The sequence below is a fragment of the Bactrocera oleae genome, chromosome 6 (genome assembly GCF_042242935.1).
Source record: "Bactrocera oleae isolate idBacOlea1 chromosome 6, idBacOlea1, whole genome shotgun sequence".
Lineage (NCBI taxonomy): Eukaryota > Metazoa > Arthropoda > Insecta > Diptera > Tephritidae > Bactrocera > Bactrocera oleae.
The window spans coordinates 72,071,721-72,099,636 of NC_091540.1; the positions used below are offsets into that span (position 1 = coordinate 72,071,721).

Consider the following 27,916-nt stretch of genomic DNA (forward strand, 5'->3'; position numbering starts at 1 on the left):
CTTGCTGCTCCAATATTGGCAAAATGTCTGATGTTCCAAGAAAATTAAACATGTTTTCTTAAATATATATTTGATCATTAGCAGAGACATTAGCTGTTCCTTACTTCTTTTAAAATTAGGTATTAACATTTTTTATATATATAAAATTTGTCTAAGAAATTTTATTGGAATGATATAAAGGTTGAAGAATTCATATCCGAAAGGTTGATGATATGAAATGGAATAAAGAATACGAAAAATACTTTCTTGTTGTCCTCGAGCATTTATTATTTCATTTATTATTTATATATATTATATATAATAGTAAACTATCTCGTTTCTTTTAACACTACTATAATAGTGGTCCTTGATTCTATTTTCGAACAAATTATAACTTTCTAAGTTTGTTTGTCCTCGCTAAAGGCAAACAAAGGAGTGGTTGACCTATTCAAAGGTTATTGACTTCCAAAAGGGTTGTTGTCCCCGCTTGGTGAACCAAAACTAGGTTCAAGCGAGGTCAAGCTAGTGCTCACTATCAAATGAAAAGTTTTAAATTATGCCAAATAATTATGCTTCATTGGATGAATTATATATCAATGAGGATATCACTTAACTTCGCACATATAGTATCTCTAACATGAGTTAGTTTTCATTTTAAAAGTTTCGGCTACACAAGCCAAATGTTTTTTAATTCTACCCAACGTTCTTGCTAAGAGCGCACATGGAACTAGATGTAGACATGACATCAACTTCTTTCTATATTTCTAATCCTACAGGATACCAAGCAACCCCTAGGACTAAACCTGAGCACGGTATATTAAACAGATGAAGCCCTCTGCTCTGCCTTGATCAATGCCATTTGTGCTAGTTGGCACGTGCACTCCTTGCCCTGACATGCCCCTGGCTCAATCAGTTACTCATTGTGTCGTCTGTTATTTAATTTTCATATTTATTGTTTACACAAAAGCACTTGCATTGCTACAATAAACACCAGCAGGAGCATGTCATTAATGGACAAGAAGATGTGGTAAGTGCACACATAGGTGGCATGCAGCTTGTGGCACGTTGCCACGTACATAATATGTAGTAATGTCGGTTTAGTGCTGCACTTTGACCATATTGCCTCGCTGGACTATGAGATCTCATTTCCACTCTCCCTTTGCGTTATTTGCTTGCACTCCAAGGACCAGCAAATCCATCGAACCACTCATTCATTCACTCATGCATCCATTTGCAAAGCCCACACAACCCCTGAGTGGCACAAATTTGGTATCACTTATTATGTAAACTCAAAACAATCCAAATCCGATTAAATACAAGTCTGCAAAGCCATAACAAACCAACCAACCGGAGAGGTGCGCATGCAAAGAAGACCAATAAAAACGGCAACTGGTGGAAGATGCAGTGCGTCGGAGCGGTGGAGAGGCGGCGGAGGCATGCTTATTGTGCATACAATAAACAATGTGGCACTCTTCGTAATCCTCGTCATATCCCTCAGCCTAGTCATTGTGCACGTCAATCAACGCGTTGCTTGGCCACCAGCAAACGCAAAAACAACAACAGCAACAAAAATAGCGGCAAATATGTCGGACTTAGTTCTTGTTGGTATTTGCAAACCAACCAGCCGACCAGTTGCTTGCCAACAAGTGCCTGCTCGTGCCACTCGTGCCTTGCATTCGTTACCCCTGCACACCGACACACATACCGAGCTACTTGTATCTCTGTGTGACCTCGATAACCGGTCCGGCCTGGCGGACGTGCAAGTTGCACTGCTAATTAATATTTAAATGCAAAAGTTCCAATGTACTGACCAAAACTGCGTTGCAATCGGTCCTGGTTCGCACGGCTATGCATTTACGCAACACACACACACGCGCACATACACGCATACATACAGACGGGTGTGCTATTTACCAAAGCGGCAACGAAGGATTTGTGGCTGAAAAAGGTGACAACGAAGCACGTTTCCAAGGTGTGTGTAGGAAGAGGATGTGAGTCAGTAGCGGCGAGCAAGTGGAGCGAGTGGTAGTCGACACAAACGGGAGAAGGGAGTTGCTTTCAAAGAAAATGGGCTGCACAGTGGGACGAAATCGAAATTTCTGGTGCTTCATAAGAAAAAAGTATTCAAAAGTATGAATACTGAATCAATAAATGCAATTAAATTAAAAAAGATATTCAACCAAATTATATATTAAAGCGTTTTTGGAAAAACTGAATAGCGTATGCGAACATTTTTTCAACGAAACGAGCCGAACAGATTTAGAAATCAGACAGTTTTCTTATGGTACAGTTATGGATCCTCTGAGTTATCTTAAGCAGACAGTTTCGCGTTGAAATCCGAAGCTTGGCATATTTTTCAAATCTCAAGGTAGAGTTACCCAACGAACTCACTGTGCAATGTTGCAACTTTCTACACCATTAGTGGGAGATGGTTAACTGCACATGTGTAATAGTAACAATATATGGTCAAGCGCATGTCGAAGGAGTCGAGCGCCAAAGGTTTACAACTCAACCCGAATACGTGCGCGGCGTTGCGTGTGGCACATAGTTACTAGCATCTGTGCGAGTTTCACACAAATGCAAACTAGTGAAGGTGACGGTGGCGGTGCTGTCGGTTAGGTCAGCTGCTAAAACCACAACGGTATTTCTAGCACCGTCTATGCAACTCTTAAGCCCAATTGCCGCAATGAGCTGGCAAATAATTTCGGTTAGAGTGATAAAGGTTGGCTTTGCACTTGTCCAGATGCACTTGAGGTTTCCGTGGTCATCTAAGCCCGTTCGCCAATACGCAGAATGAACATATGTCGCCTCGGTAAAAGAGATACAATATAAACTGCTAAAATAATGGAGCTTTAATAGGTTGCAAGATATGTGTTTGCTCGATTGAGATTTGGATGATAAAGAGAAAATTGCTGCTTGGAAACGGGTTTACTATGTTTCAAAATATTGCCCGTATTTAATAATACTCTTTTGAGTTCGTTTGAGCCAATTTCTGATGCGTTTTTTCTCAGATGGTTGAGACAACGTTGTAGAATGAATTTAGAGCTTTGCAGCTCATCGTGCTCCTCCAGATGTCCCGAATCAAAACCGCACCTTATTCTGACCAACAGTTCGATGTTTTTGTTGGACAATAATTATGTGTCTCTTCCTTTGACCTCTTGTCTTTTATTAGATTTGGTTTATCCTAGACCTCCCAGAGTACCGCAATCGATTTTTGTCACAGTTTTTTTCCACATTCTTATGGATTCTTGTCATGCTTATGTCCAAGGCCTTCTGATTTTTACAGTATACTATATGATGACTTTGTTCTGGTTCTGGTTCAGTGCTTTAATAGCACTGGTACTGGAGCATGGAATTGATTTCGCTAGTGTGAAGACATCATCATTATATAAAGAGAGAAATATTGTTAAACTTTTCAAGATGTTTCAAAGCTTGTCGGAGCAGGTCAGCTGCTTCCTAGTTTCGCCAGACAATCTGGAATCGTACAAAGCTGGTCTTCGAACACAAAAATCGGAGTAGAGAACTTTTGCACGTGTATTTGGCTCGTTAATGATATGTCAACAAGTGTAACGGCTTTCGCTTTTTACCAACGCTACTATTACACACACATGTTCATATGTATGTACGTGCATAAAAAGAGAAGCGAGAATTTGGGATGCTCGAACGCACTCGGCGTACACAAAATGGTCAGCGGTATCCTTTTCCTCGGCAGACCTACTCTTCATGTATGCGTGTGCCGTTTAAGAGCGCTGCATGTGCGAATGTATGTATGTGTGCACTTATGTGTGTGTGTTCGTGCACTTGTCATTTTATTTGTGAAAGTGCGGTTGAAATGACTTTCGGGAGTGTGTGTGTGTGTGCGACAGTGTCTTTTGATTTTATGCAGGGCGTGGCATGTGAACGTGGCATGCCACATTTCCGTTTATTTAATTTTGTACAAACAAAACGCCGGAAAATGGCGAGTGAATGAGCTCCAGCACATTCGGCTGTTTGTGCTCCTTGTGTTTGCCCATATTTCGCGCCACATAAAATTCTTATGTTCCATCAAATAAAGTCGATGCCGAGAACACTCTAGCACACGTGGGCACACACAAACACCATGTGCTTGTTGCTGCTCTACTGTGTCTTGGAGCGTCCCACTATAACCGCAACCGGAGGTGGAGTTCGGAGCTCGGTGCTCGGAGCAGTGAATTGAAATGAAATGTAATGTCTAAAGTGTTTATTTTTGATATTCGACTCTTATGTTGCCTATCACTTTGTGTTATGTCGATATTTTCCTTTATTACGTATTATTTCAACATTTTATTGCAATGTATGTTCGTACGCACGAACGAGGAGACGGACGGTTGAACAAACGAACAGTTAAATAAATATTTGTGCTGCATACACATACACATATATGTATGTGTGTGTGTAACTATGCATATGACTGGCGAAATGTTCCAAATTATATTTAATTTCCGTTAGAAGACTTTCCAGAAATCTCCGAAGTAATTTAGGATTTTTTCCCATGCATACCTCATGCGCCAAATATTATTTTCGTAGAGGGAAGTAGACAACATTTTAATTGCGATTTAATTAACTTTTCAACCATTTAACGGAAAATTTCACGCAGTTAATTTAATTTAAAAATTTAATTTTTAACCTTTGATGATAACATACTCTACTAAGAGAGGTCAGAAGATCGAGCTTTCTGTTGATTTTAGTGAATCTTTGTTGTATTGATATCAATTTTTGTCAAGAACCTAAAGACGAACCACTAAAACACAAGCTTCGAACTCAAAGTGGAACTCTGTTGGCGTTCGAAAAAAACTCCAAGCGCCCAACTTGAAGCAATTTTTAGCAAGCTGAACATTTTAAAATTAGGATTCGAGACTCGAAGCACCATGCATATGTATAACACCGAAATATTATATAAAATGTATATTATGTGCAACTCGTCGATGAATATAGATTTTATTGGAAAGAGACGCCTGGTGCCTATTATATTTACTTAAAGGCAGTTCCTTAATTTAAGCTTGATGTGAAATGCCGTAAAAGTTTTCACATCTACCAATATATGCAGATTGAGATTTTAAGATTTTTAGAAGTAAAGAAGTTTTAGATGCACATAGAATCAGGCTATAATGAAAAGTCAAGTTTATTGTCAGATTCGGCTTATGTATCTTCGAGACATGCTTGTACTGATAGGGGCAAGGGATCCACGTATGCAAAATTATTGCGCTGAGTGGTTTCAGACTATAACCAATAGCTCTAGAGAAGTTAGAAAGAGAGTCTTTTTCTTATCGCTAATCATTAAAATCAAGCGCTTTCAGAAGCAAGTGTAGAATTCCCGTTATGAATTATATTTGTAAAAAAGTCTAAATACATTGTTTGTAGTTTAAATATTTAACTAGACGGTTCAGAGATTCGCTTAAAGCGACGAATTTTACATATGTACGTGCACACTTATATTTATATCTTTAGGATTTGAACCGACGTTTTTGAAAAAGAAAAAAGCTGCTATTTATAAATGTAGAGTGTAGTAGAGTACAGCCATTCACATGAACTAATAAGATATTTGAACAAACAACGAAAGACGAAAGCAAGTCGCTGCATTTGGAAGCGATGAAAAGGAAAAATAGACTGGAGAATTCAAAGTGCACAAAGAAAGAGCAACGAAAGAATCTGTCTGTACATATGGGTGTATTTAAATGGAAATGTGCTTGCACAACATTCGCGCGCGAGTGTGTGTGTATGTATTTGTGATGGCATAGAGTTCCGCTGTTGCGTAAGAACAGTTGCTCCATTTCTCAGCGCTCGCTTCAAAGCCATTTGCGTGCCAAGCGTTATGTACAAATTTGTATATTAATATATGTGCTACTACTACAAGTATGTAGGTACATATATACACAGATGTCCTTTAGCGTCCGCTTTTCATGCGCGCGCTTTCAAAATTGTCCACAAAGTGAGCGGCTGCGTAGCTCAACCAGTTGATTGGGCCGCCTGCCGCGTACCAGCAGCAGCAGTGCGCTGCCGAAGTTTATTATTATATTTAAGTCTTTAAATTATACAGTGCATTTGTATACACACATACAAGCACACACAGTCACATGACAATGACAGCAAGCGTTTCCGGGCATAAAGTGCAACTTTTAAATTTTGGATACATTTTACCATAAGAGAGACACAAGAAATATTTATATATTTACTCGGCAAATGGTACAGTTATACATACACATGTGTATGTGTATATATTTGAAAGTGTACTTATAGTTATGCAGCACTTGTGCCACCAACAAAGTCAGCGTTATCCTCGTCGCAGATAGGAATGCCCTCAATTTTATTGTCAATGCGAAGTGCAACTGACGAAAGTGGAAGAGGAAGCCGAAGTTTTGCAAACACACACACACAGGCACTTCTTTCGAACATTCTGAGGACCCTCATGGGATCAGCAATGACCGGTTGATGTCCTTTGCTTCGTAGTGGTGTGTATGTGGACGATGTTTCACAGAAGTTTCTTACTTACAATGTCCACTTTTTCGTCTGAAATGCCCATATTGAAATTCTTATGACTTCGACACTGCTTCGCCGCACTTCAGCTTTGCTGGCACTCCAATCTCCGATACTATTGCCCACAAAGTGCCTGCTGAGCGGAACGAGTAACACATATGATACTACCATTTATCAATGGAGAGATGGCACTCGAGTCTTCTGAATGCGTATATGAATGTATACTCGTACGTCTTTCTCTACGTTGGCAGACGAAGACGCATGAACAAGTGAAGTTTAAGAAAGTTTGGTGAATTTTTAAAACTGTACTGTACTTGAATATGTTAACAAAATGGTTTTGCGGTTTCACCTAGAGAAGCGTTAGGTTCCAGGTGCTTTTGAGAAATACTCTTACTACAATTAAATGCATATTTTCATAACTGATTTCTTCAAAGATAGCAAGCTTACAAGATTGGGTTGATTCGGATTGGGGTGAAACAAACTGGGGTGGGGTGGGACAAACTTCAGTTATTGTCGTAATATCAAGAATCTAAAAACTTAAGGTCGTAGTCTGGTAACATGGTTTAGCAAAATCGTGCAACAAAACAACAAATTTAAAACAAAAAAAAATAATAATTTTTTTGTACACTCTAAGATACTATTAATTATACGTACATATATAACAATATGAAACTTATTGTTTTTCTAAATAAAATATTCCCAAAAAAGCATTAAAAAATGCAAGTTACCAGACTACTACTCAATTCTCTAAAGTTAAACTCAAAATAAAAATATCGTTTGGAAGTTTAAAAATGAACTGACAGAGTACAAATTGCTCAAAATTCAGCTGAAATCACAAAACCCAAAAACCATATAATTTCCAAAGTACATACTCATATACATATAAGTACATAAATATGTAAAAATATATGTTCTTTGTATGTGTTTTTACACACGTATAAGTGTTGGTTTTGAGAAAGCACACAAGCGTAATGTCTCTTCTCCCTCGCGATAATTTCTAGGCGTGTATGCATAATTTAAAGTTGCAGCTGGTACACCTCCATATGTATATATATATAAGCATCCGATGTGCGTGTGAGGTTGCATATATTAATATGTGGCGAATTAGCATGACGAAGACAAAAGAAAGTGAGAGACCCGTGAGAATCTTATGCGGCAATAGGGGAAACTGTCAATGAATACTAGCGGCAAGCCAAACACATCAAGCGAAGGGAGTCTGCAGTGACGAGCTATTTAACATGCCGCAGTACCATTTTCAGCACTTCTTTTTCAGAGGGAACCATGCCAAGGCGAGGGGCGAAGTGATCATATATAGACGAGCGCAGGAACAAAAGTCACCGAGTTGTCGTGGAGCTGTCTGCAGTGATATTGGACCAAGTCAGGACAATAGAGCGTTATTTTTCCACATATGCACGCATATATTATTGGAAAAAGCATAATTAAGAATTAAATTATATTTGCAGCTGGTTTTCAGGTTGTGCGCCCTTGTGTATGCAACGGAATTGAGCTAAGAAGAAACGAAGACGCGAACGCAAAAAGTTGTTGCGCTAAAACGCCGAAGTGTTGTTTGTTCTGACATATTTACCCTTCCCCCTCCCTTCTAACAAAACCAGCATTTACTCTCTAAATAGCAAACACTGTGCTTTGGCATTCTCTCCTCCGAAGTAGCCATTAATTTTGTCACTTTCGAAAGTGCTTTGACAGCGTTGGAGCGCTTTAAAATGACTGATGTACATGCGGGCGGGTCGGTGTGTCGGTGGGTGGTTGGGGAAACAAAAACACGGCAGTCGTCTTAAATTGACAAGGGAAGATGGATGAGTGCTGGGAATTAGCATCTTTTAGCTGTGTATGTGATTTGGTGTACATTTTGCCAGCATACTAAATATTTCACTTCGACAGGTGCTATTAATCGTTGATTATGACGTGTCATAGACGTTATCGATAATCCCTAAAAGTTTAAATTCTCGCTGAAATGCAGTCGTGAAAAGTTCGCATGCATGGGGATTACAAATATATATAAATTATGGAATCTCCTAAATAGTTATTTTACATGTTCTTTTACGAAACTGCCTCAGACGTGAAAGTGATAAACTGAGGCAGTTAGATTTGCAAATATGAGGTATTGAACTTTTAGATCCGCAGTATGTAGATACAGGTGAACGCAACTCAAGAAAACAAGTTGCCGTTGTTTCAAGCAAGAACTCCATAACATACTAAAAAATCTGAAAAATTCGTAACGGTCTACCATAGGACGCCAATAGAAATGAATACATGTTCCGTAGTAGGATTTATAGAGAAATATACTCTGGTTTCATGATATTAGTGAATTTGAGAAAAGAGCCAATAATAGTATGTAACACTGGACATTTAGGTAAAAGATACTGATATTTGGAGTTCTCGAATCTTCTTTCATATTAGCTATTCCGTCTAATACCCATTAATTTCTATAAAAGTTCGATAATAGTGCTGAGTATTGAGATAAATATGTATATGACAAAAAAACGAAAGGCTTTCGAAACTTGTCCGTCCCAAATACAAATACAGACATATTTACATATGTATGCATATTCGCTATAATGCAACTAGATATGTGTGTTCCGATGAAAATCAATTAAAACAACATTGCAAAGCCAGAGCCTAATGGCTGGATCGATTTAACAGCAATAATCAGGCGCTTTCTGGCGACCAACAATTAAATTAGGTGCAGCCAAACTTTCGATTAGAGTGCCACGCAGCAAACCTGCAACGAATTAACTAATTTACTGATGAAATCCATTAAAGCGCGCCAAGCTGCACCTCACACGGGCAAACGAACACAGCGACAGTGGTGGCAACAAACATAACCTCATTAACGTTACAATTAAATTACCGGTTAATGTATCGCCACCGCAGACCGCACAGACGGCACAACAATCGCGGGTACGACGCTACAAAGGGTACGGCGAAGCGCTAGCAAACCAGACACCAACAAGCCATTTAATTGTCCGCTGCCAAATGGAGCATGCAGACAATCAACAGTGTATGTAGAGCGAAAAAATCGCAGTAAAATGAAGTGAAGTACAGCGTCGCGTAGACGGCGGTGGCGCTAGTGGTGGATAGATGGTGGCTTGTCCGCGAGGCACAGAATACTTGGCGAATGCATATTGGCGCATCTGCAGACCACAAAAGTGCACAATGAGAAATGAAACTGCTGCCACAACGATGCGCTCACTCCAGCAGCCTCCTGCGTATGTGTGTGTGTGCGTGTGTGCAAGTGTCGCGCCAACAGTGGCTGCAATGAAATCACGAAGGCGCTCAAGGAGATATGCGCGCGTGTGGTGCAAAGTGTCGAGCAAAACCAAAACCGCACATGGCCAATACGACTATGGCCATTACACCGAAAAATAAAGGAAACTCGCCAGCAAGTTGCAAGCATACCTTGCGCCAGTGGCTGCGGGTGCGTGTGTGGGTGCGGACATAGGTACGAGTATTGCTGTAGCGCACTTCGAATGCTTGGCTGCCCAGTTGCAGTCGTTAAGTAACCGACCGCACAATGGAATTTCACACCAACACCAACGCTTCTCCACGGCCATCGCCACACCATGCTCCGCGCTCTCGCTCGTTCTGCTAACGGCTGCAATTTAATTGCACTCAATTTACACAATAACAGAAGAAGCGTCGCAACAACAGAACTTTATGAGCTGACAACATGGGCGACAATAGCGGCAGCGGCCGCAGCTGCAACGGCAACAAACAGCAAACAAACTTCCTCCTGCAACTTCCTGCGGTATGGGACTCCGGGAATTGTTTAACACATTTTCACTTCCGCCTGCAGCTGCGATTCCACCCGTACGATGTGTGTGCGTCTGTGTGTGTGCGCCGAATGCGTGTCAGCTTTAAAGCTCTACTCATAGTGGGCGTGTCAACTCCGCGGTGAAATTTGCCGCATAGTGCGGAAGGAGGGGGAGCGAACATTGTTCAAGTGGAAATAATTTTTTATCGCTTACTCAAAACACTCGTTTACCGGCTTTTGGAATTTGTTGAAATGCAAGCGGACAGTGGGTTAGTTTCACAACAAATGGATAATGCAATCATGCCAAAACCAAACAAGCAGACAGCATTTTATTAAATTCTTTTAGTTATTTCTAAAAGTGTCGCTTAAATTTGTGAGACCAGACCCTTTGTTCGTTGCATTGTTGGTTTTGTTGTAGGGGTTACTTAGTCCCCGCTTGGGTGATAAGTTATAGTTTGATTGTCGTCGAGGTCATCTAACGGAAGGCCCGGGAAACGAGCTGTTTAGAAGGGGTCGAATCATAGGGAAATGGGTGTTAGATGAGTGGGGTGTTCGTTGCATTCTTGAACTATTAAATTTAGAGGATTTAACAGTAATAAATTGTGACATTTGTGTTTTAATGGCATTTTATTATTTTATAAGCGATATAAAGACAATATTCACTATTAATAAGCCCTAGAAACTATTATATATAGTCCTTAAACCAACTCTGAATAATTAAATAATCTTTAATTATTGTAACTTATTAAATTATAGTTAATGCGAAGTAGTTTCTTATTATTATTATTTATTTTAACGCATAAATAACAAATAATAAAAGCGTAAAAAATTTAGTTTTTCTACATAACCTATAAAACGAGTTTATAACGATATCCGTGCAGTCAGTTCAGTCAGCAAAGTACATGTAAGTGCGTTGAAATTGATGGGTATACAGGAGTGTTCCTATTATGTTCTTCTCTTTTGATTAGCGGTGTGTTTGCTTGTCGGCTGTCGCCAAACTCTGTGATAACGTAAGCAGATTTGTCGTTCACATTCCTATCACAGCAACTGCATATGTATTTTCGCTTCCTGTATATGCATGGGTATGTGTGTCGTGTGCAGCTGGCGTAGCTGCTGTAGCTCGCTGTATTTCAGCCACAAATCACTCCTGTGACACGATAAATCCACAGCACAAAAACGATTAATGTCCAAAGGAATGTACCATGGATTTGCGATATAAATCAGTAAATCCCTTTAATTAAAAGTTTACGCGAAAACTACGCGCAAAATTATTGCCACTCTCTGTGCGTGTTGGATGTGGGTGAGTATGTATGTATGTGTAAGAGTTCGGTTGGGGTTTGTGTCTGTTTGCACTTTTAACAATTTATTGTATTCTTAGTCGCATAGAAGTACTTTCTAATTTATGCGCTTTTAAAATCATGGGAGCTTGGCGAGTAAAAGTTCTGCGGTTCATTCAATCTAAACTAAATTGACTTAATATTAATATTGTAAGTACGCGTATAGTTTTGTCTGGTGAGAATTTCATTCTATATGCTTGTCAAGTCTTAATTAGCCACTCAGTAATTAAAAAATGTGTTATAACAACGCTGACTACATGTGTGTGTGTGTATAATTAGGCGAAGTTATTAGTTGATCTACTCGCAGGTTCAGCTTTCAATGACGCACAAAATATTTATGCCGCTTTTGCCCAGGTTGACACCTTCCAATGCACCTTCATGATGTGTTTTCATATGGATTAAAAATTGTATGATTACATAGAGGAGATTATTGCGGTCATATGCGCATGTATGGATTTCCTTGTCGCTTATAAAGTTGAAACGTGGCTTCTGCGGATTCGTGCAGAGTATAGCGCAATGTGCTTTATTTTGGACGAGCGCAACAGTTTCCTTTGCAGAGCGCTTCTCTTTGCCCATTATCACATAGCGACTGAAGAAGGGACGACCACCACCTTGTGGTAAAGGCATAAGTTGACTGTCCATGTAAACGCAAAATAGATGGAATAGAATCTGTAAATATTCAGGAAATATTAGTATTTTTCGTATTAAGAATATATGTATGTGAACTTACCGCAGAATCGGTGGGTAGGTGCTCGTCCCATTTCAAACCGTGATAAGCAGCTCCCGAGTTCCAACGGTAGTCCGAGATGCATGAGCCTTCTGCTAAATCCTTAATACGTTGAACCAAATATTCTTGATTGCTAGACATTTCCAAAAAGGGCAGGATCAAAGGCAACATTGGCATGTACTGATTCACAAATTGTTGATTTTCCACTGTTTTCTTAAGTCGTTCCAAACTAATGCCACCCATACGCATATCCGCAAACCCACGATTTTTAAATGACTCATCGATTTTATTGATTTCTTTTGATAAACGCTCTAAAATAGTTGCAGACATCCACTGAAGAGAAAAATAAAAGGATGTGCGTATGTATAAAATATGCTGAAGGGTTTAACAAAAACTATTTATTACCCTTCTTAAATTGGCTACATATTGTGATAATTTTTCGGATGAGATGCGTCTTATAACTTCTGAGTTACTATCCATGAATTTAAGACCACCGTCTTCAGTAGCTGATTGTTTACTGGGTGTAGCAGGAGCTAAATCAGAAAAATGTTACTTGAAATTTCTTTAATCACAAATCTACATATGCATTCACTTACTCGTCAGTGGGGACAGTTGGTATATGGATGTCTTGAGCATATTAGCTGCCGTGTTACAATAGTTCCAAAAGGAATTCACTGAACCAGTATTATAATGCTGACTCACATCCGCAGTGTCATTCATGCTTTGTTCGTGTATAGAAAACTCTCTAAAATTACAAGTTGTTCATGATAATAGAAAATCCTCTATGAAACGGTTGCACTTACTTTAAATATTGTTTTAGACTCTCTTCGTCAGTTATCAATTCTTCACGTTTGTATTTGGGGTATGACTCCATGAGAGAATTCGTGTTGGTCATAGCACTGTTGTTGGCGCCTATAACCACCGACCGATTGCTCACAGAGTTCCAGGAAGCATTGTGTGGTTGTTGCTGCTGTTGCGGACTAAAGCTGCCGCGAGGTGGTGTTGTGCGACTGTAACTCCAATTGTGAGACAAGCCAGCGCGCGCTGCAAATACAATATTAAAATTCAATAAAGTAGCCATAATTGTAGGAATATAAATCTTACAATCATTGAAAGAAGAGTGCCAACTTAACAATGTGTTATTGATTTGATTAGCTGCCAAATCATCGCATGCTTTCTTCTTTCTTTGCAGCGGTGGTGTTACAATAAATGACGAATCTGTAAACAATTAAAATTAGAACAAGTGTTTGTGGAAATAATATCAGACAGCAGTTGAATGGTAATTTTCTTACCGAGCTCATCAAATTTAAGTAGATTTTTCTGTTCTTTGGTTCCCGATATTGGATTTTTACGGAACATGTACAGAAAGTATTTAAGGAAACTGGAGAAGGCCCCAAGTCCCGTTAACACAGCCGCAATATACTCTGCATAATACCACTTTGAGTGTGCAAATGGACATCGGTTAGAAATATCAAATAAGAGTATGGCCAGTAGCACTACATTTAGACAACCCCAACGCAAGCTATTCTTCGCTAGTTTTGCGCTCAAATGCATATTGAGACTGAGCTCCACCAATTTGTTTGGCGAACCGCTACAGAGAGAGTGTATTAATAATAAATTACAATTAATTTATATAACATACCAATACTTTTGCAAAGACTGCATTGTTATTATTGCAATTTTAAATTATTTTTAATTGGCAAAACACAATATACTATATATAAATTATTAAAAATTTGGTGAACTTTTTGCCGGTCCAAATGTTTTTTGCGCCTTTTAGGCCAGCTGTTTTTTGCAATGCCGTTGCTCGTAATGTCACCGCTAAGTTCCACAAAATCCAATCGCTACGTGCGACGTCTGTGTTTTGAGTACACCGTAGCAAACAATTTGTATTTTTAACAATATATAAACAAACTTCCGTTTAAAACGAAATATAATTTTTCTTAAAAGCGGTGGTAAAGTATTTAAAAACAGTGCAAGAGTTTAAAATAAATTAGAGAAATTATTTTTAGAACTTCGCAGCAACACTGTGTGGAAACTGCCTCCAAGCAACATGTCGCGTTGGTTTGCGCTTACATTGAAGTTGAAGCAGAGAACATACAAGAATAATGTATGTTCTCTGATATGATTGCAGCCAGATTAGTCCATTTTTGCTTGAGATGGTAATTTTCATACTAATGCGGAAATAAATGTACACATATAGGCAAAGCTGCTTTTAATTTTTGGTCCAACAATTCAAAAGATTTTTGACACCCTGTACTAATTTTTAGTTAGGGTTTGTGTATTTGCTAAATTCAAATGCAATTTGTTTTTTTAATTTATCCTGAAAGGACGTCAAAGCAACGCAACTAACATATACTTAAGTATTTAATGTACAGAACAATTTAATTGAAGTATATTTGTTTTGGGTAGCTGGCTAAGTGCAATTTTCTTTATCACAATGCCAAATTGTTTTTGAGATTTTTGAAGGAATGCAAGATTTGTGTAAAACAATCGATTTTTTTACAGTAAACTTAATTGATTAAGCAGCTTCACTTACCTTTTGATCTACATACAATATATGGTATATAACATAAAATAGTTATGTACCTCATGCCCATTAAATGTGTACCGTTATAAGTACTAAAATATCTTAAATATGATTGTAAATGAATATAACCGATCAGAGGCTATAAAGAGAATTATATAGTCCGCCGATTTGTTCCATAGCCTCAGCTTTTAATAAATTAAATTATTCAAAATTCGGAATTTAATTGATATTTTACAATACGCTTTATTTAATACTGTTTAATTTGTCTTTGTAATTAATACATAAAACCAGACTTAATTGACTGGAATTGTTGGCTGCACTTCACATCCACTTTTACCTCAGTGAGTCTGTCTTCATGCACGAAATTGCTTTTAAGTGGGGGAGAAAATCTTAAATACTCGTTTCGAAGCATATAAATATAAATTAAGAGAACTATACACAGTTACATACAATATACATACACAGAACATTTAAGGCTTTCATACATTTTTGGTATTAAAAATTTCAAATAGAAAACCGGATTGAGATTGCCATTGTAAATGCTGTTCATGGGTTTCTTTAATACTTTTCATCAAATTTTTGCACATAAAAGTGTTGCATCCTAATTGGTACATGCATTTAAAAATTGTTGCAAATATATATATGTATATGTTTGTGTGTATGTGTGTGAATGTATGTATATTTAGATGCTCATAGTTGACCGTATTTTACATTTACATACATAGCTCCCGTCACAGTACTTACATATTATTACACGAGATATTTAATTAATTATTTTTACACACATATAAAGAAGTAAGGTAAAATGTACAATAGGCAAATTTGATTACATAATATGACTTTGTATACATTTGTTGCGTTTTTCATATTTTATGTGAATTAGTTATAGATTGTTGTTGTTGGGTTTCATCTTGTATTACTGATCGCCGTTAAACACATATTAGCTGCACATTCTGTTGAAGGGTTTCCATCGAAATCGAGCAGGTTTCAGTCGCACTGCCTTAGTTTAAGGCGCGCTTGCCCCAACCGCCATGCAACTTCACCCAATCCTTGGACGAGCGTTTGCCCCACATGCCCTTGAGATTGTTCCAGCCGGGCTCGCGCTTGCCCCATGCACCTGGAAAGTCCCCAGAATTAATTCAATCATAGCAATAATTCAGCACAAGCAATGATCAAGAACTCACCACGGAATTTGTTCCAAGTAGGCGCGTTGCGGCGCTTGCCCCAGGCAGCATTCATTTTATTCCAAGCGCGTTTCTCGCTCAGCGGAGTGTTGTTGTCGTCATTGTTGTTGCCGTAGCCCTCAATATCTTCCATAGACGTAACCAGGTCATCGTTCATCCTCAGCCCACTCTGTTCGTCTTGTCTGTCGTTCAACAAGCGATCCAGTGTGCCGGCGTTGGTCAGGTACATCATGGAGAACTTCAAAAAGGGTTCGTCGCGTTCGCCATTACTGATCAGCAGCGGTACCAAACGTTCGTCGTCCTCTGGCTCGTTCATTTCAGGCAACGTTGGCCCAGCGTAGTGTGCGCGCTTACCCCACGGACCTTGCAGCGCCTGCCAATTGCGTTTGTCTTCGTTGGCGGCAGGCAGCGCGACGCCTGTGACCGCCTCTTCGCCGAGTACTCCAGCCAATTTCATATTCACAGCGGCGATTATGAGCAAGGCGTGGAAAATGGTCGTGAGGAATTTATACCTGGACTGCCGTTCACTGGTTGGATAATGCATCTTGGCTTTGAAAAGTGTTGTTGTAACTAGAAAAGGAATAAAGCAGTAAAAGAGGACGTCTGATTAATCATTCGCTGTATATTGTATGCGATAAATAATAGGAATGATGCATTAAGATGCGCTGTAGTTTCTTTGTGAATGTGTGAGTGACTCAACATCAAAAACTAAATTCGCTCGGTTACTTAACGACTCAGTGCAACATATGCGTTAATTATCGTTAACAATTACACTCTTCATTTGCCTTATGTTAAATGGCGGTACTTCTCCTTTTCAAAGCCACTTCACCCGTCAGCCACATGCTCAACCCAAACTGTAATCTCACGCACACACACACACACTGGCACTCTCATTCATTGAGGAACAATTTCTTGACACATTTTTACATACAAACATTCGAAATATTTTGCACTGTGCTCTTTTCTGCCGCAAAAATCAAAGAACGCCATGTTCAATACTATCGTCTATAAGAGATAAGGACAGCGAACTCACCGATTTATATATATTTATTTCTTCCATATATTTTGTTGATATTTAACGCCTATGACCCATTAGGAGTGAAAGAATATTACATTGATTTTAGCAAAGAATGTTGAATTCCAACACCTTCCATCTTTGTATGAGAAAATGTTTTCACGCAAGTGAGTAGGCTTCCATCTATCCGAAAAGCTTTGTAGACCCTGCATTCTTTATGGTATATTAGATTACACAGCACTCTTACTAAGTTGCTGGACACTGTGCCAAAGTGGCAAACATTGAGTGGACAAAACTCAAAGAAAAAATACGACCAAATATACAAACTCACACGCGCTCACACACATGTACATGGATTTGTAGGAGCTCAAGTATTGTATATGAACGAGCAATTTTAATTGCTCACGCATATGCAACATAAATAGATATATACATGCACACGTATTGCCACTCGACTTCGCTCCCGGTTTGGTGTATGCGCCCAGGGGCATGCGATCATGGCTAAAAGGTATAATAACAGTTAGAAATTATGACCCCATAATGCTTAAACGGCAACGCTGTGCCAGTGTGTGCATGTGTGTGTGTTGGAGGGTACATGCAGTACGGGCGACGAGTGTGCAGATTTCCCCAAAGCCAAAATTGGAGTACCGAAAATATGCCGAAAGCAACATGAACGCTAACAAAACCGATTTGCCTTTTCAGGCAGTCAAGTGGTTGACGCAGAGCAGAGAGGGTATTTGTTCATTCATTTGTTACTTTGTGACGCGTGAAAAACCGTTTGTGTGTTTTAGCTGTTCGCAGTTGTTTATGCAGCGCCACTTGAGTGCCAAGGTGCTTACATAAATACCAACATCATGGCATTGCTAAGCGGTGAATAGGCGCAAATTGACAAGCGTATTTGGTTATAACAGCAAATCATCATCAGCTGAAAGCCCAAGCCATACACACACACACTCACAAGTACACTGTGCGACGCCCACACCTTTTGGGAAATAAAATAAGATAAATGTTCCACCTTTGCGCTTTTCAGCCGCAAATAGGCGAGCTTAAAGGGCACTGGACAGAGCACAGTCAAGAGTCAAATGTCGAAAAAGTTCTCATTTGAATGAAAAAAACCGATTCCTTGCGGGATTACACAATCAAGTGCTCGTCACTTTCACTAGCTCACCGGCAACGCATTCATCATACGCCCTGTTGAGCTTTTGGGCGGCGTGCAGCGCGCGGCGTTCTTGCAGGCGGCCAGTTGTACTTCAGCTCATTATATTGTATATTTAGGCATACATGTATAAGTATGTGTGTGTAAGCGTGTGTGTGAGCTAATGTTCGCTTTATAAAGCCTGTCAGACCGTGACCACAACGCAATCTTTCATTCTGTGCTCATCTTTTTCTCGATTTTCTGTCGTGACCGTTGTGAACAGTCGTGTGTGAAGGCACATGTGCACTCTGTAATTTGCTGCTTGGGCACTGCTCACACATCACAGCAATCTCGAGTTTTGACTTAAATCACTTACGATCATATGACACTCCCGGACATTGGGGTCACATGGGAGCGAACGCTTGTTCATATATTTATCTAATAAGGCCGACTTTAATAATCAGTGGGTGATAAAGTAACAGAGATGTGAATCAAGCCAGGAGATTTCTGTTAGTTACTGGAGCGAGTCATTGGACTAAACCCAAGCTTAGTAAGAATTTGCATTAGTCGAGTAATAAATAATCTCTTCTTCCGAAGATGAGTAGGTCAATAGGGCAACATGAATGTAGTTTTTACAAAGATATTTTTCTCTCATTTTTTTCTCTCAAATATTTCCATGCAAGAAGATGATTTTGGTCATCAGTTTGCATATCAGCTACTTATATGCTAGAATAGTCCGATCTGAACAATTTTTTCGGAGACTTTACAGTTGCCTTGCCGCAGCTGCAAACTTTCAGATCAATTTTCAAAAACTGAAGGACTAGTTCGCGTATATACAGACAGACGGACATGGCTAAATCGACTCATTTATATAAATTTATTTTGTGGGATCTTCGAAGTTTCCTTCTGGGTGTTACAAACTTCGTGGAAAACTTAAGGTACTCTATTTAGGTTAAAAAACATTACAACAACTATAAGCAGCAAAATACAGGAAAAAACACGTGGAAGAAAATAAGCGCGATGGGAAAAGAACACCCACACATCTCTCATAAGCGTTCGATCGTGCTTCTCGGTCATATTCGTGTTATGCTTCGTGATGTTTATCGTAAAGTTGTTTGTTATTGTTTTAACCGTTACCTTAGCGAACAAAGAACATTAGTTGTTAGTTGCAGGGGAATGGCACGAAGCCATACATAAAACTGTTATTGTATTACGGCTGAAAAAACATACGAGTACACACGAACATATATCAGGGTATTTATGTAGGTGTAGGTATCTACAAGTATGTATGAGCGATGAAAATGGTTAATACAAATTTGATTAAACAGTCAAAGTACACTCACGCTCATTCCACACGTATTCCAATCGATTTCGATAATATTTATTTGCATACAACACATATATATATACAGTTATGCTTATATTTTACTATAACTGTAATACAAGTAAATAAGCCATTTGTTATTTTCATAAATATTCTAAGTGCCTGGATTAAAGTAACCGAATTGGCAGCAGAATTGATAGCAATCGTTCCTGTAAATACATACATATATACACACTAGGTATACATATAAACTTATACTATATATACTACATACAAGTATATATAGGCTTACTGCTTGGGTAGGCACTTAAGCAAGCCGAGCGCTGAACGACTTTGGTATTTATGCATAACACGATTTATGGTATGTGCGCCTAAAAATGCCAATAAAAGGAGGGAAACGAGAGTGTAATCATCGAAAGCACTTTTACAGCATAATTTCAATGCAAAATTGCAAAATTATGACGATTCAAATGGCGAAAGTGAAATTATCTCAGCGGGAGAGTAAAGATGAGTGCTAGAAAGAGTTTGTGCACACTGTGTGGTACAGTCAGATGTATTATTATTGGGTCGGGAAAGAGTGTTAAAAAGTCTTCGGTAAAATTGATCGACATAAATTTTGAAGCCTTGAATTTATTTTAAAAACCCCGCGAGTTATCTCTACATATAAAAGTTAAACTTTATATTATTTCTGTAAGATTATAAGCCCCTTTGCTAATTGAAAGTGAAAAAACACCATTTCATTATAGATTAACATTATTAAACAAGGGAGATATTTTTGGCACGATACCAGAGTTCATTTGCTTTGTAGCTTACTGTATGCATGGCATTATATGGAAAATGCAATAATAGCAGCGCGACTGCACTCACACGTTCCTGTTATTGCGCGTAAAAAAGTAATGCCTCGTCAATATTGTTGATATTATTGCGGCAGTTTTTAATATTCCCATCTACTTATACTTCTACTTGAGCAAAAATAGAAAATAAAAGTGCAACAAATTTATATAAACTAGCGAAAGTTTCTTTGAATTCACGCTCCTTTAAGCAAACTGCGCATAAATTAGTATATTTAGATCATTAAAACGTATTTCATATTTTTCGAAATCGAAAATCTGATTACTTCTAGTACTGTTGTTTCGAAAGTCCAATTTTATTAGACGCGCAAATATTCTTAATTTCGAGATATGTTAATTGCCCACAAATTCTTTTCTTTCATCTCTATTGATAAATTGTTAAAAATCATATTATTGTGAAAGAAATATACACATCACCCTCAGTTACAAGCTTCTTGTTGGCTGCGCCTATATTATTATGCCATAGATGTAAAATTAGGACATGCTTACTATTATGACCATTAGATCGTTAAATATTTATGTGCATTACTGACGAACACGCGGACTTTAGTACTTTTGGAGCCCACAGAATAAAATACACAAAATAAAGAGCGAGAAAAAATTTGCCTAATATTAAAAACAAGTATATATGTTTCGAAATTTGTTCAAATAAATGCAAAGATAAGCAAATGTTTCTATATGAATATTTTATAAATAATACAAAATTTTAGGGCTGTATAGTCTAGATCAATCACTTTATGATATGGGAAAACGAGGCAGCGGTAAATGAAGGTAGCAAAATCCTCTGATGATGCTTTTAAATAAATGTATAACGATAGTAGTAGTAAAGTGAAACACTCGAAAATTCATACATATACGAGTATTCTCAATACTGCGCAAACTAATTTAGGAACATCGAACAAACACAAATACCCGAGCTATTTTGCATCCTTTGCATTTTGTTATTGTGAAGTTTAGCTTACGCAACTTTACCAAGCCATATTCTGCAGAGAAATGGTTAAATAATCTTTGAAACTAATTGTTGCTTAAATAAACACGTCATCCACTTAAATAAATCGACTTTTCAATGGCCAACACGCGCTTGCTAAACTTAACTCTTTCCAAACTCATCGCAATCGGCGTAAGACGCGCGCTTTCGCAGTTTCACAAACACTATAAATATAAATCAGCAAGTAACAAAGTGTTCGCTGCTGACACCTGCCGCAGCTGAACTCGCCACTTCAACCGAATGTCAGCTAGTCAACAACTTTCAATTACATTTTATTTTGGATAGGCTAATCGAAGCGGCCAAAGTGGAACGTGTTTGCTTAACACACAAAAGCCAGAAGAATTCTTAAATTAGTCAGCACGCAAATACCAACAACCGAAAACGAATGTGACCACAAAAAATACAAATTTTCAATGAGAAGAATAGAGGTCATTGGAAAGCCTCTTAAGGGACATATAATTGGGAATTCCAAAGTGGTCTTGAAAAATGCGTAAAAATTGAGATTTTCGATCAAATTAGGCATTCTTTAGAACACACATACACAGCGATGTGTTTGTATGTATTTATAATTATTTGCGGCGTAAGCGGTGCCGCATGTTCCATAAGTGGCAAGCCGACGGACAAAAATTTGCCAGAGGGGCCAACTCGCATTTGCAGTGTTTGGATAGGACCATCGCAACATCAACAAAAACAACATTAGCGGCTTCACTTTTTCATCGGCAGAAGAAAAAATCATGCGCCGCATTCAAATCAACTACAACAAAAAGGGAATTATAGCACATTTAACGCCTCAATTTCAACGAGAATGTCAACAACGGCAAGTTACCGCTTTTGTTGTTATTCTCCTATTGACACATCAGTCTGTCTGGTGTGATGTGGACGCCGCCCATATCGCTTAAGGCGCTATCAAAAATTCCTTATTGCGCGGCAATACAGCAAACAGCCTTCGAGTCTGTCATCGCATAAATGTCCTTGGAATGCTGGAGCTTCGGTAGAAAACCACACATCCTTTTACGTGCTCGGCTGATAATGTAGTGGTGGCGAAGGACTGAAATTCCAAAACCGACGTAAAATCACCACAAAAACGCAAATTATTGACTAAACAAATAACCGCACAATAAAATAGATTTGCGCACCATCATCACACACAAACGCACATATACACACATGTTTTACTCCTAAATCAACTCTAACCCGCATAGGCTGAATATCAGTAAATTACATAAACAGCGAGGAGGCAGCAGCTGGAAAAAACGTGGCTCCAGACCGCAAGTTCCGTTGGGAACCGGCATCTAAAACCACTCACACATATCCACACATATACGTATATAGAATGCTTACTTTCTATCGAAATTTACATTTGAAATTATTTAATATATCCCTTAACGATATGATCCTCTGAGGAGCCAAATTGGCTAATAATGAAGATGGGACGGTGCTCAGATGGAAATATGACTGCTGGTACAGTGGGCTGAGGTTAAACGAAACTCGGTGTATCGCTGCTCCTTAGTACGAGGACGTGCTTTAATTTTTGCAGAGAGCTTTGTCGTTCTGGAAAACTTATTTTTAAACAATTTTTTCTTGCCTTTAATAACCCAAAACCCTTAAAATCTACACTTTTTCCTAAAGATATTTCTTAACGTTTGAATATACCCCTAAAGTCCCACGGATGTTCAAAATTTATTGTTTTTGGGTAAATTTAGAGTATCGAATAATGCTTATGCCAGATTTCTGAGCCATGACAGGGCAACAATGAAGTAGATGAAGTGTTGCATAAAAATGCTGGAATTACAATAGTTGGGCATCTATGAGGGATTATTCTTATCTAAGTCTGAATGCCAGTGGAGATATTTCAATTTTGACATACTTTTTTGTAGATTAACTTTCTATGGTAAAAGTTATCTATACCTCTGACATGCTGCGCTGGTTTTGACAACGCGAACTGAGCCAAACTATAGTCTTTCACCCAGCACATTTCAACAGAGCCGTCAGTAAGGCAAATTCCATAAAGAAACTCTCTTCTGATTGAGTTATGTCTTGCAATTAAAGTGCTGTGGCCATAAAACTTTCGGAATGCTTAGCGCAATAATCTTAAACATAAAGCTTCTGTTAATAAAATTATCATAATATTTCTTCACTGACACCACACTGTGCCTGAAACTAGCTGAGGGAATCACCCACGCAAATCACTGGTAAAAATGTGCTCAAATAAAAGTTAAACATTTGTATTTCTACAACAACATTTCAACAAATACACATAACGCTATGAATGTATGGAAGTGTTCCTAGTGAAATTCGAAATGGTGCGGCTATTTTAACTATCAGAGAAAGCAAAGAAAACCCAGCGCTTTATGTAAATCACCAATTCCATTTACGATTTCGTTTATTTACTTTGTCAATTGCTTGAATGAGCTGAGATAGATGGAGGGGCGAATGCGGAGCTCAAAACAGTTTTTCAGAAAACCCTTTAACAGCGAGTGTTGCAAAGACCAGTTACCGCTACGCTCGATTTCATAGCATACGTCACAGGATGAAAAATAGATTTTAGGTTAAGACATTTATTTTAAGAAATTCGACGAGAACTGGTCGACCGACGGGAATGACGAAAACCTATGCATGTTTGTTTGTTGATGTGTGTGTGTATGTCTGGTATGGCGATGTAAATGCGTTTTTAATGAGGACGACATTGAAGAAGGACCGGCTGACCAACTGCTCAAATTTAACTTGTTCAACTACATTAAATAACCAATTGGACTTTTTCGTATGGCAAAGCGATGGCGGCAGAAGTTTCCTAAATATTTTTGCTTGGCTGAGGGGTACGAATATTGCACTTACCCAACCAGCACATGGACGCTTAAAGAAAAAGCGTTTGTTGTACTTTTTGTACTTATTGTCGCAGTTAGAATTGCTATTGCTCCGCAAGAAGAACACGTAAACACACATCCATACATGTAGCATGGTGTGTTTGAAATTTTGTTACCAGATGTGAAATTACATTGCCATTGAAGGCAGCAATCAATTGAGCAGCGGCGCTTTCCGGTTTAGAGACTGTTCCGTTACTGCTATTGCGCATATGTATGTTTGTATGTTTGCAGATATAGGCCGGCCGGTATTCTACGAATTGTGTGTGTGTGTGTGTGGGTGCGCGTTGGCAGTAACATCGCTTTGTCGCTAAGCAGGTGTTTCGCTTATCGAAAGTGCTCTTCATGCACACACACGCATACAGACAGGTATATGTATGTAGGTAAACAATCACTTTTATCGAAAACTTCGCAGAGTCGCAGCTGCGCTCTTTTGTTATTGCAACAATTGATAGCGAAAATAGAACTTCATCCGCTGTGCGCTTGCAACCAAAGCTAATCGAGGATATTTGGACCAAATTGTATCGTATTTAAATGGCTGTTTTATGGCTGTCTTTTTTCAATTGACCGAATATTTGATTGTCAATTGAAAGCTGAATGGCTTAATCCATATCATTTTTCAGCTTGTTGGGATTTCCCTGCTTCCGCCGGATCGTATGTGCGCATAAAAGCTGCGTTAATTTAAGCAATTCGACTGCGTGGCAAATAGTTTTTGTTTTCAAAATGTGATTGTGCTGAAATCACTTTCGATTCGAACTAAAACACCTGTTGCTGTGCAAATTGATTGTTCAATAGATTGGGAAATGGACTGGCTTAGATAAATTAGAATATCAGCCGTGCGCTGAGTTACAATAAAACGCCCACATAGCCATAAAAATATAAAAATGTTACGAGCTTATGTGTGAGCAATTGGAAAAAATGTGTAGAACACAAAGTACTTAAAAAATAAACCAATACCTGAAAATTTAAAAAGCATTCATATTAAGGAACTAGCAAACGTCACTACAGCGTTGAGAACATTGCAATTTTTGTTTTATGGCCCATTTTTCATTTAGTATATGCAACTAGCATAATTCCCTTCATTCTATGACAGACTCGTATACAAACATCAAGCCCTCCGTTTTATTATTAATTCAGAAACATCGCATCTCAAGATTAGGATTAACGCTTTGAAATCATGAATTTACTTTAAAAAAAATCACACATCTTCACCCTATAAATTTGACACATTGAAGTCGTGTACAATAATATACTATATAAAGTACTTGAAATCATTAAAAAGTTGACAACACAAATGAAACTTATAAATTATGTAAATTATTATCAAATTATTTTAAAATTGATTGCATTTAATTTGTCGTCAATATAAAAAGAAAAATCCAAGCAAGACAAAGAAATTAAAATCTGAAACATTTGGTTCAACAAGGCGTATGAGCGTCTGAATTCAAAGTTATTCGCTTTCACGTGGCAATGTAGTAATTTGGTGGTGAGACATGATTCTTTGAAAAAGCAAGTGCAATAAAATTAAATCATTGATACATTAGATAACCTTTCGGTTATTCGGCTTCGATATATTTCTTAAATTTTGCTTACAAAAGCTGTATTCTTTGCCTTTGCAAAGGAAAAAAATTGCTGTGCAGAAATATTTCGTTCAAAATCGGCACTGTGGTATTACTCAATCAAAACATGACACTGACGCGCTTAGAGCAAGCAAATCCATGTAACTGCTGGGATTATATAAGTGAAATGCTTTTTAGATATGCGATGAATAGCAGAAACTAATGATTATAAGCGAACTATTTCGAATTACCAAATTGCTAGATAATAAAGGAAATAATAATTTTGCGGGCGCTAAATAAATATTCCTTAAGAAATATTTGTAGCATTTGCATTTTATATAATGTTTGAAAGTGGACTGAAAAATTTAATTTTTTCTCACATGCTTTTATAATGTTTTAGTAGTATTTGTGTTCATTATAAGTTGGTAGTATTTGGTGCTTAAGTATTTTTAATATTTAATTGTTTGTATCCCCAAACTGAATGTCGCTGCGGTTCACCGATTCATGCACTTCAATTTACACATGTACTTTTTATTTTATTACACACATTTGCATATTTACTATTGATTAATAAACTAATTCCACCTTCATTTACTTCATCACGTTATTTGATAATTTTTCGACGATAAGATAGTTCTGATAAGCAATTTATCGAAATGTAGCAAGCAGTAATCCTATTTGGTAGGTTGGAGTATTAAGTTTGCAACATTGGCTAATTCTAAAAAGCACTTGGAGCTATAGAAAAAACTATTACACTTTATGTATGTGTATCTGTATTAACAAATTGCTCTAAGAATTTTAAACATAACATAAAAAGGTAGTACTCCAATATTACATACACAGGTATGTACATTAGAGTGGAGTGAAAACAATTTTTTTTGCTTAGCCTATGGTCAAATTTGTAGATTATAAAAAAAAAAAATTTATGGAAAACAATTTTTTTTTTAACATCTGAAGGCAGCCCACTCACTTTTGAAGTAAATTTTGTACTAAAAACTCTTCACATTTATATAAAAACTATCGAATTTGACGGTTTTTGACTCCAAATTTATTTTAACGCTTAAGGAAAGCATGTTGTCGTTTAAGACTTTTTTTTAATACTCCAATAATGACTACAAAATTTTTTTTTAAGTTGATAACATTTAATTGGCCAGAAAGAGGACTCTCCACAGCTTCTAGAACACTTATAAAAAGTTTTTTACGAAATACAAATTTTAACTCGGAACTTTACTTTAAAAGTGAGGGCCGTCTCTAGATGTTAAAACAAAAATTTTTTTCCCAAAAGTTTCTCTTTTTTATGTAATATACAAATTTGACCTTCAGGCTAAGCAAATACAAATGTTTTTTTCGCTCACCCTAATGTACAATATATATATATGTTATTAATTGAATATTGACTTAAATTAAGCAAAAGACATCTAAAAATATAGCATGCATCTTCAAAACATAATTACTATAAAGCATTACTCTCTAGATACTAAACTTTTAAACAGTTTTATTTGAAAAATTGTCTACGATATTTTTGATTAAATTCTTACAATGAAACTAAGACAATATATGGATTAATCAGCTTTGAATCGACAATAATTATTTTCCTAATGGAAAAAAAATTCGCCAAGACGCCATCTAGCATTAATGATATTTCAGATAATTTCTTTACTAAAACTTTTTATCAAATTTAATAATAGGTGTTTATTAGAACTGAGAAAACATTTACCGACACTCTCATTCGTTTTTGGTGTAACTAAAATTAAAAATATTAATTCGAATTCACGGAAGAAGCATTCTCTGATTAGTCTTAAGATTAAAAATGGACTTAAGAAAAAAATTTAAGTGTCGTAATTTTTATACAAAGCTCGACACTCCCCCGTAGTCTTAAGCAAAAGTTAATTGGTGTAGAAAAGCATTCGCCAACTCACCTTTGATAACCCGATGTAGCACTTTCTTTAAGCCCCTTAACCGTACAGTGTATATCCCTGTAACTGTCGTTGTTGCTGTAATTCACACTTGTTGCACTCTTTAGTTTATTGGTTCTTTGCTTTTAATTAATTTCACCGCGTTTTACCTCTAATGTGATTATAAAGCGAAGCAGATAAACTCAATTTACCGCGTAACTTAACGGGTCACAGCAAAGTAAATTCAAACTATGTCAATGTCGCTGC

At 37.7% G+C, this 27,916-nt stretch overlaps 2 protein-coding genes across 2 annotated transcripts; both read right to left on the reverse strand.

The window, feature by feature from the left end:
* Positions 1 to 10,851: 10,851 nt before the first annotated feature.
* Positions 10,852 to 14,106, reverse strand: LOC106625277 (transmembrane protein 209). The gene is made up of 8 exons (XM_036364429.2): positions 13,950 to 14,106; positions 13,600 to 13,898; positions 13,412 to 13,525; positions 13,111 to 13,351; positions 12,904 to 13,052; positions 12,713 to 12,840; positions 12,311 to 12,640; positions 10,852 to 12,249 (listed from the first exon to the last, which is right to left on the reverse strand). Exons 1-8 carry the CDS (start codon positions 13,970 to 13,972, stop codon positions 11,890 to 11,892), a joined length of 1,644 nt encoding a protein of 547 aa, XP_036220322.2. The 5' UTR covers positions 13,973 to 14,106; the 3' UTR covers positions 10,852 to 11,889.
* A 949-nt stretch (positions 14,107 to 15,055) lies between these two features.
* Mip (Myoinhibiting peptide precursor) lies at positions 15,056 to 27,901 on the reverse strand. Its single transcript, XM_014243005.3, has 3 exons — positions 27,674 to 27,901; positions 16,022 to 16,591; positions 15,056 to 15,954 (listed from the first exon to the last, which is right to left on the reverse strand). The coding sequence occupies exons 2-3, from the start codon at positions 16,563 to 16,565 to the stop codon at positions 15,839 to 15,841; spliced, it is 660 nt and encodes a 219-aa protein (XP_014098480.3). The 5' UTR covers positions 16,566 to 16,591; positions 27,674 to 27,901; the 3' UTR covers positions 15,056 to 15,838.
* Between the last annotated feature and the right edge of the window lie 15 nt (positions 27,902 to 27,916).

Excerpts from the sequence above, each read along its gene's own strand:
- Mip (XM_014243005.3), bottom strand. The coding sequence starts at position 16,565 with ATGCATTATCCAACCAGTGAACGGCAGTCCAGGTATAAATTCCTCACG. Across the intron at positions 15,955-16,021 it reads TACTTGGAACAAATTCCGTG|GTGCATGGGGCAAGCGCGAG; the intron begins GTGAGTTCTTGA and ends GGGACTTTCCAG.
- LOC106625277 (XM_036364429.2), bottom strand. The coding sequence starts at position 13,972 with ATGCAGTCTTTGCAAAAGTATTG. Across the intron at positions 13,899-13,949 it reads CAGTCTTTGCAAAAGTATTG|CGGTTCGCCAAACAAATTGG; the intron begins GTATGTTATATA and ends CTCTCTCTGTAG. Across the intron at positions 13,526-13,599 it reads ACTTAAATTTGATGAGCTCG|ATTCGTCATTTATTGTAACA; the intron begins GTAAGAAAATTA and ends AATTGTTTACAG.